Below are 16,531 nucleotides of genomic sequence, written 5' to 3' on the forward strand. Positions count from 1 at the left end.
AACAAGTTTTAACTAAAATAGCTAATATGCCATGACGTAGTTTGATAACGACAGGCAATAAGTTATTGCTCGATCCAAGTCCGCAAACTCCCATGACGTAGTTTGAACTTCCCCAAACTTGGGTCAATGCTGGGAAGTGGCTGTCAGCATTTGACTCAGGTAATGTGTAGGTGCTGAAAAGCTTATGTTTGTGCAAAGAGAACTGTTGGATTTGGGAAGAGTATTGCTTTTTCACAGCTAATCTTTCTGTAGAACATCCAATGTAGATGGAATCTCCATGCGAGAAAGCTGACTGCACATCCACTCCGACTTTAGGTATCTTAAAAGCAATGCCTGAAGGTTGCCGAAAATCTAAAACATTAATGGAATCTGAAGTGCAGAATACTCCATCATTACCTTCTGCTTCTGTTGAACAAACCCTGCATAAAATGTATAATTTAGTAGCCTCCATGACTCTGCCCTGAAGGAACTCAACAGAAAACGTACTCAAAAATCAAAATTAAAAGCAGCAAAGAGTCATGTGTTGACAGACAGACAGACACACACACACACACACAATGATAATATAAAGAGTTTTTATGAAGGGGTCCACATGGTTTATACCACCATTGTTGGTTTTCAGCAGCCATAGCAGTAGACAGAGTTAATCTTCCATGCATTGTGTTGTTCGACAGAGGAGCAAGGGTTGTTCTTACACGAGATCTCTGTACAAAACATATGTTCAGGAAGCACACATGTTCTTTACAACAATAGATGACGATAAAATGCATTGGTATACAAAGCAATGATAAAAAGAAGGGACTATTAATGATCAAAATATGACAAGTTGGAACTGATTTCTTGTTGTCTATTGCCCTCTTAAAGTCTGAAACTCATCAAGAGAATCCACACCAAACAAGTCTACAAGATCTGGAAACGAAGCAATATATTAGAGTGGGCTGGTCATTATCAGCACTGCAGATGCAATCATTATTGCAAAAACTAAAATTGTTACCTGTCAAAAAAATTTAGACAAGTTAGATTTTTAGATTACAAAGATTCCAAAACGATTACCTATCATTGGAGAATTTTAACGGATAGTGGAAAGAAGAAAGTGGAAAATAATTAGTAATACTTTAACGGATAAACTAGAAATCATACTACATATCATCAACGACATACAAACGTGATAGTTAAGTATGTGAAGTTGTTAATACATTATCATTATATCATGACTTTCAATCACGGACTGCTATGTGTTTGGCAACAGGTAAGAAGTATAACTAATTAGTCGGAGTTATTAAGAATAGAAAATGATTTCTAACAACGGAGAAATTGAAATTGTCTATTCCAATTTGAAAATGATTTATTGTGTTCTCATAATAGCCAATGCCTTCAAAAAACCTTAGCAGACTACTATCATAAATCACTAAACTTAGGGTGATCACTAAAAGCAATGACTTTGTTCAAGTTTGATGACAAAATGCAGATGGAATTCCCTAAAGAAGATCACATTCAGCACATGAGAAAGCAAAGAAAAGTCCAAGCTACCTCTATCAGCAGTATATTCTGGAGTCAAAATCCTTTGATTATTTGCACCATTCAACTCGAGCCCTAACAGCTGAGAGCAATGCCAGATGTGATGAAGCTTGCGCGAATCATCTGCATTGTTGGATATATAAAGGTCAAATTTCATATCTTAGAAGATATAGGTCAAATTTCAGTAAAAATACTACAAAAATTTTAGACAAAATGTTATTCAACATTTTTATCGTTTTTGGATTTAGATAACGTTTTGCAGCTCCATGAGTGAAGCGGAGCTTATCGTATCATTTACCATGAATGAAGCATAGTACTCCTTTTTCCCCCCATATTACTTCCAAACTTTCATTTTTGGGTCATCTCCTAAAAAATTTCTCTTTCTATTTTTGGACTATACCCACTACTAATAATACTCCATTTGCCTTTAAGTTTTATCTTTTCAGTATTCCCAATATCACATTTACTTTTACTTTTCACATTTTCACTTTTTCGTCTTAAAATTCGTGTATCTCTATCCTAGGAAGTTATTTGGGGACGGAGAGAATACAATTTATTAAGATAAATAGTGTCCTTTACATTTAGTAATAATTTCATTTACATATAACAATAGTATCATTTACATATAGCAATAGAGTTTTGATGTTAAGGGGGGGTAGGAGGGAGAGGCGGCGTTGGTTGGAGAAGAGGGCGATGAGGCCGCTGGCGCTGCATGTGCAATGACGGCCGTAGCTATGTAGCGACGAGGCATGAAAGAGAGAGAGAGAACCAGAGAGAGGTTTGGGTCTGTGTGTACGAGAGGAAGACAGAAGGAAAGACGAGAATGAGGTAGATGTTGACGACAACCCTCGCCGAAGAGGGATATCGCCGGATTTCGTGAGGAAGAGAAGATGGAGAATGGTTATGTGGTTTGACAATGTGAGAAGAGAGTGTTGGGTCTCGGAGGGTCACTGAACAGGTGTATGGGGGGAGAAATACACTTGTAGGCTATTTTTCAAAAACAAACTTTTACAAATAACTGAAGAGTATCGACTGATACTGAAAAGGTTGACTGGGTGAGCAGTTAAAGAAACTTCAGTTGTAAAGTGGTTATAGACTGATACTGAAGTAACTTCAGTAAAGTTGATTTCAGTTAAGCTTAGAGCTTTAATTGATATCCAATTAAGGCTTCAATCTAGTTTTTATAAAGAGATGGGTGTTATGAATCTTACTGATTATCCGAAGATTTATCAGTTAGACTAATAACACTAGCAGCAGAAAATTAAACTTAGTTCAAATAGCCTTTAGAGAAAGTTTGTCACTTAACAAAATCCTTAGTTTCTCTTTTCAGTTAAGCAGGTTCAGTTGAAAAGGATATTTGCGCACAGAAAGAAATAACTGAAAGCAAGTAAAGAACACAAGAATTTTTAACGTGGTTCGGAACAAGTTCATACGTCCACGGTCAGCCGATCAAACTGACAAACACTATGGGTTTGTGTTTACGGGTGCACAGCAAACCTTAGACTGAAAATAGAATTTCTAGTACTAACACACTGGGTTGGATTTCTCACTCTTTCTTAGCACGCTAAGACAAAATGCCTTTTCCAGCGGATGACTAAGAACTCTAGAGTCAGAGCACTGGTCTGAACTCCTCTTTACTCAAACTCTCTTTTCGCTCAGTTGAAAAGGGTTCGAAATACCAACTAGATTACAAAGAACATGCTCTCTGTAATCGGAAACTTAGGCTTTGGATAAAACAATGATTTGCCTAAGAGACTAAGAGAATATGTGTAATCAGTGAACTGATTTAGGCTTTGAGTATTCTCTTCTTCGATTCAAACTTTGAAGGCTGAGTTGCAAATTTGGCAGAAGTTCAGCTTGTGCGTTTGAATGGTCAAGATTGTAGTGTTCCTCGAGCTCTATTTATAGGCGAAGTCTTGAATAGATCCATTGGCTAAGATGGTCTTCAAGAATTCGTCCGTTGTGAGAGAGATTTGAATTTGGCTGAGGCTTCAATCTTCGAGGTTCCTAATTTGGTGAAGAAACGATGCCAAAAACTTGTTCGCTATTATTTTTACTACGGCGCAAGTATACGGTGTAGTTGCAATATAGGGAAGCAAGGTCGTATTCCACAAGGATTAGTAGTCAAATTCTAGTGATTACCTTAAGTCATTATGCTAGAGCTATTTAAACTAAACAATGGGGTTAGTGGTTTGGTTATGTAAACAATTATCTTACAAATTCAAAGACAAATAAGATTAAATAAGCAAAGTGGATTAACAAGATGATTAAGGTGATTTAGGAACTAGGCATCGATGGTCAAACAAAGGACTTCAATTATAGCTAAATATTAATCTTGACGATCCTAATTATCTAGAGTGATCTCCCAACTAGTTCTAGCCCCCTCCCAGACGATTAAAAGGGTAGATTACGGGTTATAGTTGCCGTTCCCGGTCAACTTCTAACCTATAACTCTCAACCTTCCGGTTTATCAAGTTAATATATTTCAAACACCTAATCTATTGCAATTATCCTCTCCCGATTCAAATTACAAATTAGAAATGCATAGAAAGTGGCCAACAATCCATACAAGATATAAAGCAAGTGCTTGAAAAGATAATATGTAAAAGAATAAATAAGACTTATATTGAGCACAAATAATCAATCCATTACAATAATCATCTAGCATAATCCCCAAATCAAAGGGAGAGTTAGCGTAACATGTTCAACAACAACCTACCCAATATAAAGAGAAACATAAATGAAAGAGAGAGAAAGAGTGGACAAATCCTATTGATAAGCTTGTTTCAATCTTCTCTCTTCCTCTTTAATGCCTTAGAACTTGGTGGTTGAGTGTAGTTATGGAGGCTAGGACTTGAGTATGGAGGTAGGAAGTGAATTGAATGTATGTCGGTGATGATAGATGTCAAGAATGGGGTATTAGGGCTCAAAATCGCGACTAGGGTCCACTTGGGGGGAGCCCCGCCTTTTTTCCACTGTCACAGCCCGTGACCGCAGCCTTCAAACATGGGCAAGAATCAGGAGACCCACGGTCCCACCCCGCGGCCGCGGGTATCCTCTGGAGCCGAGGAAAGAGGCCCGCGGTCCCACCCAGCGGCCGCGGGCGGTGACCGTGGGCGATGGTGCTCCCACAGCCGCCGGGCCGCGGCCGACTTTGTTGGCTCTGTTCTCCCTCATCCGAGCTCTGATTCGGGCGCCGTTCATGCTCATGGATTCCTCTCGAGACTTACTTCGATCACATGCTCTCACAATCCTCTAATTGACTCTTTATTTTTCCTGAAAACACTCCAAAAACTATACCAAGCATCAAATCTAAATAAAGCATAACATTAAGATACAAACGAGCACTCACAAGCAAAACATGAAGGAAAATGACAACAATTCATACGAAAATGAGGTACAAAAATAATGTTTGTCAGCGTCACAGGTACATGAGGTAAGGCGCCTCTGAAAAGTTTGCACCAAAAAGGAATGCTCTGCAGAGAAAGGACGATCTTCAATATCTCTACATTTAATGCGGCTTGTACTTGTGTGTACGTGGCTTCCTTTTAACTTAAGAGTTTCAGTCCGATGAAGAATGTCAACTGATACTTGACTTGAGTATCAGTCCACTAATTCCAAGTGGCCAGCATTAATACTTCAGTCATAACTGATGCTTCAGTGAGACTCTCGTCCAGTCAATACTTCAGTATTTGACTTTGTCTTTTCACAGCTATCTTCAGTTGAGGTCTTCAGTGTAACTAGAAAACACGAACTCTAACACTTGAGTTCGAAAGGTTCTAGTCTATTACAAGAGGTTCTAAGAGTTTTGGTATCATCAAAACTATAGATATGATATTTCATTAAGGTCCCATCAGAGAGAGAGAACGGGAGAATGGAAGAGGGAGAAGAGAGAGAAAGAAGAAAATAATTTTTTTTATATACACTCCGTCCCAATTTTTAGTACATCTTTCCTTTTTTGACCGTCTCACATTTAGATATTTATTTCTATTTTTAGTAAAATAGGTGGAGCCCTTACCCCATTTTAATTATTTTAACAATCACATAAAAGGTGAAAACCTTAATTCACTCACAACACATTCAATTACTTTATTAAAACTTGTGTCATTTTTAAATGAATACTAAAACTTGAGATGGATGAAGTATATGTTAAAAATTTGGATCGGAGTCGAATTTAGAGGTGGCCAAAAAAACCGGAACCGGGAATCGAACCGGAAAACCGGACCGTCCGGGACGGTTCTGGAACCGGAACCGTGATACACGATTCCGAACCGGAACCAAAACCGTGCTCGGCCGGTTCGGTTACGGTTCCGATTTCTCAAACCGCCGGTTCTCGGTTCCGAACCGGAACCGGAACCGGGAACCGAAAACCGGGTTGGAACCGTGCCAGAACCGCCTTGGAACCGTGAACCGAAGGTTCCATGGTTAGAACCGGGAGCCGTGGAACCGTGGAACCGTGCCTAGAACCGCCTTTTAATTTTAGTTATTTGGTCAAATAATTATTGTCGTAAGAAAAAAATAACAATTGATATGAATAAATGTAATATTTTTAGAAAAGATGAAATAATTGGAAAAAAAGAAAAAAATATAAAAAATGTGAAAATAAAAAATTAACGAAAAAATAAAGAAAATAAAGAAAATCATTTACTAAAATAAAATAAAGAAAATATTTGGTCAAATAATTATTGTCGTAAGAAAATCCTTTACTATTAATATGATGAAAGGTAATCTATAAAAAATATTACTATAATTTTTCATATTGATAGTTATTTTTTATCATAATAATAATTGCTTTGAAATAAATAAAATAAAATAAATATTGTAAAAAAAGAAGAATAGAAATAAAAAAAATGAAAAAGAAACGAGTAAAAAATGAAAACAAAAACGAAAAAGAAGCTCAAGTTCTATTTCCTTTATTTCTTTTTTTCCCCAATTAAAAGTTGTAAACTAAATTGCCTTAATTTTATTTTAGCATTCAAATGTTGTAATTTGTAAACTTTATTTACAAGAGTTGTAAGGTATAACTTTGAATTATAAGTTCAATTTAGAAAATAATGTATATGAACTTTATATTTTCTTGTGTCATTTATTTTATTAAAGCAAATTTCATTAAATTTTACACAACAATACATAAAATAATAAAAATTACATTAAAAAAAAAAAAAAAAAAACGGACGGTTCTAACGGTTCGAACCGGAACCGGCGGTTCGGAATCGGAACCGCCGGTTCACAGTTCGGAACCGAAACCGTGAGGGTTATTTTTTGGTTCGGTTCCGGTTCCAATTTTTGGAACCGGGAACCGACGATTCCGATTCCGGTTTGAACCAGGAACCGAACCGTGGCCACCTCTAGTCGAATTCGGGTCACATAAATTTGAGCGTATGGTAGGGTGAAACTCAAAGGAGTTTTTGTCAAAGTAGCATTCGTATAGTCAAACGAGACAATTAATCTTTGCGGCCATACACTTCCACTTGTTAGGTACACCTAAATACATAAAATTCGGAAGCTAGCAATAACCGTCACCACAAATAATAAAGTTGATTATGAAACCATACACATTACAACCAATTTCTACATTCTTCAATTCTTGGCGCTGAAAAACAAAAAAAGAAAAAAGAAAAGGACAACACAACTACCACGGTCTAAACCTAAAATTACAATTTTCTTTTCACACCCAATAATTTGCGCTATATATCAATATGCCACTACAATTTTGGTACTTTATTTACAACAAGTTTTAACACTAAAACGTGAATAATGATGTACACAGCGCCGCTAGTCTAGATGCAATTTGTGGATGTATATATTTAATTCTTCAAATTAAATTCACACGACGATATTATGTAAAATTATGATTTAAACCACCATCATCAAGAAGAACCCCCGGACATGTAACTTTGCGGCGAGACATCGAGTGATTTCGAAGAGACGGCAAGATCGTCAACGACTCCGGCATGACGAGGCCACGGAATCAAGCTCATAGGCGGGAAACAACAAGAGCAGTCCTCCGGGCAAGGTTGTAGAGTATCTAAACCCGACCCATCACCATTGCCCCGAAACAAAGCAGCATTATTCGCCTCGTCGCGGATCCCACCCGATGGGGCCGATGCGTCCCTAAGTGGGCCCCAACACTCGACCTTGTTGAATTCTGGAATGTTCGAGTGGAAATACACCCAAACCAAAGCCTCTTCCAGCTCCGGGTAGTTATTGAACAAGTCCTCATCTCCATGCACAAAAGCCTTCAACACCTGATCATTTATACCATGATATGTTTCGTTAACTAAAATACATGATTGAATATTTTTATTTTCATTATTAAAATTTCTCCAACCCTACATTTTTCAATGAGATATGTGAATCAAACAAAAATAATTCAAATGATAAAATTATCAAGGACCTTGAGATATTTTTAAAGTAAATGCCCCCTAAATAATTAAATACATCCTTATATTTTCATTTCGGCCCATCCACAAAATACATCCTCAATTACATTTTTAATAAATTTACCTCATATAACTCACTCATAAAAAAATGTGATTCGTATTCCATTCACAACACAATCAAACAATTTATTAAAACTCGTGTCATTATCGAATAGGGACGCATTTGGTGAATGGAAGGAATACTAAGTTATTGCAATATCCTCTTATCTATCTCTTGCTTAATTAATTAGAAGCTTTAATACGTGTGTGCAGCCTCTCAAAATAAAATTTCTACTAACACGACATCGTTCCAATACATACTAGTGAATTGATTTTAAACACATCCAGTCATATTCTCACTACTGTTTAAGTGCACGTGACGACAACGTAAGAATTTGAATATTATTAAAAACCTATTTTTTTAATTGGCAAAATTTAGCTTCAGACGCAACTCTATATGCTGATCCACAAACATGCATGTATGTCAAAATTTTCTATAAATAGATGTATACGAGAAAACAAATAATAATGAAAAAAAGAAAAAGAAAAATAGGTGGTTATTAGTATTACCACAGGAAGTTCTTTGCAGAAAATGTAATATCTGAGCCTTGAGAAAAGGTCTAAGAGGAAGTGGCCGCCACTAATGTGACAATGGACGTGGAGAGACATCTTCCCTTTGATTTTCTTCCACTCCGCCACCACTTCATCTCTTTGCAATTTGTTGTACCATCCTTGCAACTGCATCATCCACAATTTCCCCAATTTCATTCATTCCAATTAATTAATCAAAAATTGAAATTTGAATTTCAAACCACAAATTCATTTAATAACGTGATGAATATATATCTCAACTAATTTGAACCACTCCTAATTAAATGTATAGAAATTTGTAAGAATTCAATTTGAGACAGATCATTGATTATTTTAGTGTTTTATCATTATTCATTGTCTCTTCTATTATTAGTATAACATGCCTCTCTCTTGTATATATATAGTATATATTAACAAACATAGAAAAATATAGTTTTGGAATTAATTTTCAATGGGAATACCATAACTAGCCTTTGAAAATTGTTTTGTGTTTATTTTGTTTTTTTATTATTATGTAAAATAACAACATTATAATTATAATTATAATTGTTTCAATAATTACTCCCTCTTTTCCTTTTTCGTCCGTCCCAAAAAACATATGTACCTTATTTATTGTAATAATTACTCACTAAACATCATAATTAATGTTGGACCCTTCCTCACACTACATTTTACATGAGTTTCTAAAACTCATGTTGTCTTATACTATGCATATTTTTATGAAACGAATGAAGTATTATTTATTTTTAATTTATTATTTAATTATTAATTTTATCCAAAAAAAAAACCCTGAGTCCAAAGTCTGACTCTGCCATTGATCATCTGGATGCCCAAAATCATTGAGCAGTGAACAAAAGAATACTCCATTAAATACTTTAAAATAATTTCTTTAAAATTTAAGTTTAAATTTAGAAAAAAAATTAATTAGCTTATTGTTTTCTCCTCATTGTAATTTTTTTGTAATTTTTTAATATCTTTTTAATTTTACAATTTTTTGTAAATTTTGTACTTAAAAAAAATAAAAGTTAAAAAAAATATTAAAAATTTATATAAAAAAATTACAATATGGAGAAAGCAATTTTTTTAAATTTTGAATAAAAAATTTAAAATAAATCTAAAGTACTTGCTCTCCCAATGAAGACAAAGGTTGGTTTTTTTGAGTGATGGCGTGGAAGATGGAGAAAAAGGATAATTAATTACCTGGGAATTGTTTATTGTTTGAGAGATGGCTAGAGTGAGCTTGGAAGTGATGTCACTGTGTGTAAGTGTGTATGTTCTTGGATACTTTCCTGGATGCTTTTTCTCTGCCCCCAAAAACAGAACTTTCAGCTTTGATGCCTCAAATATTGCTGGCCCAAATAACCTTGCAACCTAATTGGATCAAACAAATTATGACACAAATATAATTCAGTTTAATTATAATCAAACAGACAGACAATTTAAATACCAGAAATAACTTACAGGGAAGATGGAGCGATCCTTTCTGGCTCTCCTTCTTGTCCTGTGCAGAAAAAAGGCGTTTTTTTCTTCTGTAAATGGGGATTTTGATGGGAGGAGTAAGGCTGCAGCCATAGTTCCCATCTAATTGAAATCAATGAATTCTGAGAAAAAAAAAGGAAAAGAAAAAAGGGGTCTTTCAATATTCTCTGATATCTACAAGTTTGAAGACGAGGAGAATAATGAAGGCCTTAAAATCAGGGTGTTGCTTTTTCTGGTATGTTTCCCCAAGACTTCTACTTTTTCCTTTTTTTCTTCTTCTTGCTTTGTGATTCGGTGTTTTTTAGCTTTTGCTTGGATGCCTAAATGTTTGGAAAACTTGCAAGTTTGGCATTCATATGCGTGCCAACTCTTTGGGGTATAGAGAGAGAGAGAGAGAGAGGAGCCAGCTTTTGGACGGTTTCGATTTAAAAGCGAGCCGAATTTGAAATAATTAAATTTGAATTAAAGTTTAAATTCAATTGAATTATTTTTCTCACTCAGTTCGAACTAAATTGAATAGAATGTTTTCGATTAATTTAGGTAAAATTGATTGTTTCTAAATATTTATAAATTACTTGTATTACATCATGAAATATAGTATTTCTACATTAATAAAAATTTCAATCACTATAAATTTACAATTTAAAATAAATAAATTGATAAAAATTTATATTCATAATTATAATAATTTTAAAAGTTTGGAAGCTTGGAGAGAAAGAGTTGCGTGTCAAACTCAAAAGAGGAGTAAACGAGTGGTTGCTTCTACTTCCAAACTTCTTGCGAATTAACGCCTAAACATGCATGGTTACTACCAAACCACGTTCATACTTAATTTGTCTTTGTTTCATGTTTGGTCAAAATCTTATGACTTTGGATGAGTTGAAATTATGACATATTAAAAATATTTTTGTAATGTGAAATTCATATTAAATTATTTTAGTGATAATTTTGTAAATAAAAATAATTTAAGATCATAATTGATATAATATTTTTAAAATCAATTTTAATTTAAAAATATATGATCTTTTAATATTTATTAAATCTAACTTTTATATATGATATATATTAAATTAAACATCTTTCCATCATCTTTTATTTAAGATGCATATTGTACTCCATCCGTCCCTGAAACATCTTTCTAAGGGGAGTTGACACGAATTTTAATAAAAATTATTTGTGTGTTAGATGAGTGAAACGGTCGTAAATCGGTCGTTAAGACCGCTAAATTAACGACCGAAATATTCGGTCGTTAAACGCGTGTTTTCTTGTAGTGCATACAAGGCTATCATCCTCGGATCACTCTTAAACATGCAACTCTAAATAGTCCTTAGGATTAATATCCTCACACTAATCTCAAGCTCTCTCGCTAATATTAACAAGTATGTTTTGTGTTCTTAGTTTAGGTAATAATTATCATCTCCTTATATCAAATTAAAACCTAAGATTATGCAAAATTGGTGATCAGACAATTAAGCAATCAACATGCACAAGAACATAAAAAGAATAAATAAATCTTGAATTATTGAATCAAATAAAAGTCAGAAAATCATCAACTACTTACTTCCTAAGCCCTAGGATAACAATGTTTAGACATATGAACTAGAATAAAAATATAAATAAAGTAAATAAACATTCAACAAATAAATCGTATAAGGAAATCTGTGAATCTTCAGTTCTTGCTCTTGAGGTCATCTCAGTCTGTCTCTGCAGCTCTCAGGAAAAATAGAATATGATAAAAGATAAAGTCTGGAACCTTTTCTTGAAGCTTTTGAGGGGTACTTATAGGTCAGGGTGTCAAATACAGTATAAAACTAAAAAATACTGATAAATTTCCGAATTTCTGAATTTTCAAAAATTCCCGTAAATCCCGTCGGATACTATTCACTACTGCGCTCGACTTTCTTATATCAGTCATATTTTTCTTGTCTGAACTCCGATTTATGATCGTTTACACTCACGAACTCATATTGAGATTATATAAAACTTGTATTTCAGTCTTCTGAATTCTACTTCATTAGTTCTGAAAATTTGATCAAACAATAAGTAACAAGTTCTTGATAATAAACCAATATAAACTCAAATAAACCATCAAACACACAAAATTCTCATAACTAAACATCAAATATGACACACCAAGAGGCAAAAATTTATGTTTATCAACCTCCCAAACTTGTACTATTCTCCGTCCTCAGACAAAACAAAGATGAACCAAGAATGAATCAATAAGAGCATAGGGAAAAATTGACGGCATTATGGCTTCAGATTTGTCATCAAAATATCAACATGCATTTGTGTCTCCTATTATCAAGACAATACAATCATAACAAACTTCAAACTATGGTCTACATGATGTGCAATCCTCACAAAAAAGATAATGAATGTAATATCTCTCAACTCTCAAGTGTGTATATCAATGTGGACGTGTATACTCTCAATTCAAGCAAGACAAACACTTAATCATAAGCTTGTAAATCGTCTCACATCTCCATCACTTAATGTATGCTCCTATAACCAAGATCAAAACGGTCTTTATGTGGTTGTAATGGCTCTTTGGTAAGGTAGGATATATTTGGCTAAGTGACTAAAAGATATGCCCAAAGTAATACAATCACAAACTTTATAGCTCCTTACATATCACCATCATCCTCATTTCCCAAAACTAAATTTTCAACACAAAATTCCACCACATCTCATCAACTAATTAGCCTCTAATCATAACACAACTTGTACCCCTTTTTTTTTATCTTCACCTTTTCTATTTTTATTTTTTTTAGGGTACTAAGAATTTTTTAGATCAGAAAACATGACTAATGACACATCTTCTCAACACAATTCACCATTTTCAATATTCATAACATCTTCCGTATGTGCGTTTAATTCGAATAAATATTCATGTATTGTGGCATTATATGTTGAATCAACAAAATTCATAACCTATAGTGTATAATCTAGAGATAATGAAGAAATTAGTAATATAGTATAACATCTTGTTATGTACAAAAAAAACTCTTATACTAATGAATTTGACGAAGGTTATGCATTAAACGTTCGAATTAGATATTATGTGGTTATAAATGTTAAAATAATCTATAAAAGAATCGACAAACACTTAAATTGATAACACAAGGAATCAAAAATGGCTCTAGGTGAGATTTCTTGTGCACACGATGCAGGTCACTACCGTGTACATGATATAGTGCATCGTGTAATGAAACCGTGTGCACCAACCGTGTGTAGAAATCGTGTGCACGATTAGGGTTCCAACATTTTCCACACGGTCGACATACTTCGTGTGCAAACGATCGTGTGTAGATCAAAACGTACAGTTTCTGCTCATTTATACACACAACACATACTTATAGAACATATAAGTCATAAGAAGTTCAAATATATTCAAATACACATAGTCATAAGAAGTTATATAGTACATAATTATAAAATTACAAGTTCAAATACTCAAAAACACCTAAAATCTTGTTCTCAAACTCATTGAGAACCATCAACGTCTGACCAATATATTCAAGTTGCCACATATTTCTTATAGCTCGTAATGTACTTGTCATCAATTGACAAATCACGATATTGGGCTACTGCATTGATGAGACGGTCAACGTACATAAGGGCATAGGAGCCACAGTTAGTACCGTCAGTCTGGATGAACTGCTCCGACTCCGGCATATTCACTAGCTTGAACAGTGCCTTGCTCTTGCTCTTGTTTGGGTTTTGCTACCAATACCGTGATGCCTCCAAGAGTCAAGGTAAGAGGTGTGTCACGCACTCCAATTGTTGATCACGAACTTGAGTCCCTCTGTTGTAGTGCATGAATGAGTCGTATAACTCAATAGTCCAATCCGTAAGACAAATACGTATGGTGACCCAATGATTGCCTCCCACGTTGCAAACCGCGATAACCTAAATAAATAAAAAACACAATTAACCTTAAATACAATATTAATTTTTAAAAATAAAAAACTTACATGTTTAACATTAAACCAAGAATTTGCTGACACGTCTTCCGTCCCATCAACCATCTTCAGTAGTGACTCTGGTATTTCTCAATCATCATATTTCTTTATTTGTTGGTACCCCTCTAGTATCAGGGACTATTAAAAATATCATATTTTAGACAAAAAATTTAAAAAAAATATATAAATACTTGTTAGTTATCTCAAACATACATAGAAAATAGGAGTGACTACGATTGTAGTTGCCTGACAAACACCATCTGCTGTCAATATTCTATGATTCACCTTGTTTCGCATGTACATCAGGTACAACTCTATCTTCTGCGATGTTTCTTAATGTGTTATTTTAAACTTAATACAAATGAAATCAAAATATTCTACTAAAAAAATAATGTTACCTCGAACCAAAACTCGATCGACCGTGAAATAGCAACAGGTTATTAAACTTAAAAGGGATTGTGGGACTTTGTGATTAAGCTCTTTAATCTCCACCATAGCATCAGAATCTGATGCTCTATGCCTTATGTACATAGTTCTCAATGTCTTCACGTTTGCTGGAGCCATAACCACATATGGAGGCAAAAGAGCAGCGGACGACTTTATCTTACGACGCCCTATGACTTCTTCTTTTTCCTCGGCTAACTCGATATCAAAATCATTAGAAGAGTCAGAGGATGTCCAATGAATAGCAACGGGTGAAAGAGCTTGTCTCTCCTGCTGACCCTCCGTCATCCTATGGTGTGGGGTGTGCTCAACTGGAGGTTCATACTGATGCAACAACACACTGTTATAGCCGAAAAACTAAGGCTGCTCATACTGCTAGGTCCACTGCAGTGACTGTGACCGCTACTAAGAAATGCTGACTGACAATGTGGGTCTAGCGTCTTCCTATAGCTCCTAACAGACTGATGTGGAGGACTCCTAGATGGCCTGTGTCATGGGCCGAAGTAGTCTACGACCTTATCAAAGAGTTTTCTAGAGAATTTGGCAAAGAAACCCGTCTCAGACTCGTCAAATAAGACCGTCTTCAGACGATGATCTATATAATCATCTCTGTCATCTTGGACGTGGTCGGGCCAAGGACGTCCATGCACACAACACACTCTATCTGATTGTGTCTCCTGGTCGGTCGGCTCTGCAGTATAGTTTGTTAAATTAGTTTATTAGATAGATTATTGATTATGTTATCTTTTTATTATTTATTTATGTTTTATTTTGATAGTATGAGTAGCTAATTTCTTAATTTGGTGAGAATAATGAAATACTGATATCTGTGAGACCTAATTGTTCATAAAATTGATTTCTATTAATTTTGATTTATTTCTTGTGTTTAAAGTTAATTCTAATTTTATTTAAGCCTGATCAATTAATTAGATTTAATTGGATTAAAAATAATAAGTAGATAATATGCAGTTCCGCATACGTATATATAATGGGGATACAACTAATTTTTTCAAGAAAATAACTATATTTCTACAAATTCTTCATTGTGCTTAATAATTGATTTAACAAACCATATCTTTTTATTAATTGGTAAATTATAATATCAAACATTTTTTTTTTTGAATTTTTGTTTGTTTGATATACGTCCAATTTGTTATAATTGTATTAAATTATTAAAATGCATTTAGTTATTTAAGATGTGAACATGAAGACATATATTAGAGAAGCATATAGAGTTACTAATAATTGATTATTAGTATATTCTTAGTTAATTATAAATTATGTAAGCTTTCACATATTCTAGCTTAAGTTATAGGTACTTAGTTCATTATTGAATCTTGTTACATTTTTTGTTTTTGTTTTAACAGATCTTTTTTTATAACAAAATGTCTCATGTCGTGCAGCCTTCAATTTCATCAGTTGATCAGTTTTATTGACGTTACATCATTTAATGAAAATTATGAATACTTTAAAAATATTATTAACTTCTATCTTTATTTTCAAGCTCTACTTATTGTCATTTAATATTGGTTGAGTTCCTCCAGCCATTTTTTTTTTTAACTCTGTTATTCGCTAAACACAAGTTCGATCGGCATCAGCTCGATCGAAGTGAGATTAAAGAGTAAAATATTTAGATTTTAGATCACTATTCATACAAATATTTTGTGAGACTTTCCACGACAATTTGAGGATTATTTAGAGTCACTTAAAAGGTTAATGGTAAGTGTGTATTTATTTATTTATTTATTTTATAACGAATATAAAATTATATATTTGAATTCAAAATTAAGAGTCAAGCATATTTTGTGAAATTGAGTACACAACACTTGTTGACTTCGCATCTTGACATCCTGAACTTCAGAAGTGGCTAAAAGGTTCCTCACACGCAAACAATTCATTTTTGTAGTAGTATATATGTTGTTTCTTTTCTTTAATTTAACTACAAAAAGAAAATGATCCTTTAAAAAAATATAAAAAGAAAATCAATAGTGTGGAGTGTGGACCAGTGGGTAACTTCCATAGAAATTTAGTGCGTTTCCTGAATGATAATTCCAGACCAACATGTAGGTCCATACACGTTTTCCACTTGCTATTTTGGTAATACTTGTAGGA

General features: G+C 34.0%; 1 protein-coding gene and 1 long non-coding RNA gene across 2 annotated transcripts; both read right to left on the bottom strand.

The window, feature by feature from the left end:
• Positions 1 to 703: 703 nt before the first annotated feature.
• Positions 704 to 1,742, bottom strand: LOC130994643 (uncharacterized). The gene is made up of 2 exons (XR_009091853.1): positions 1,531 to 1,742; positions 704 to 909 (listed from the first exon to the last, which is right to left on the bottom strand). It is a non-coding gene; the product is annotated as an uncharacterized LOC130994643 (long non-coding RNA).
• A 5,289-nt stretch (positions 1,743 to 7,031) lies between these two features.
• LOC130994644 (protein STAY-GREEN homolog, chloroplastic-like) lies at positions 7,032 to 10,383 on the bottom strand. Its single transcript, XM_057919704.1, has 5 exons — positions 10,219 to 10,383; positions 9,993 to 10,132; positions 9,732 to 9,902; positions 8,511 to 8,678; positions 7,032 to 7,766 (listed from the first exon to the last, which is right to left on the bottom strand). The coding sequence occupies exons 2-5, from the start codon at positions 10,110 to 10,112 to the stop codon at positions 7,389 to 7,391; spliced, it is 837 nt and encodes a 278-aa protein (XP_057775687.1). The 5' UTR covers positions 10,113 to 10,132; positions 10,219 to 10,383; the 3' UTR covers positions 7,032 to 7,388.
• Between the last annotated feature and the right edge of the window lie 6,148 nt (positions 10,384 to 16,531).

This window comes from Salvia miltiorrhiza, chromosome 7, assembly GCF_028751815.1.
Source record: "Salvia miltiorrhiza cultivar Shanhuang (shh) chromosome 7, IMPLAD_Smil_shh, whole genome shotgun sequence".
Taxonomy (NCBI): Eukaryota; Viridiplantae; Streptophyta; class Magnoliopsida; order Lamiales; family Lamiaceae; genus Salvia; species Salvia miltiorrhiza.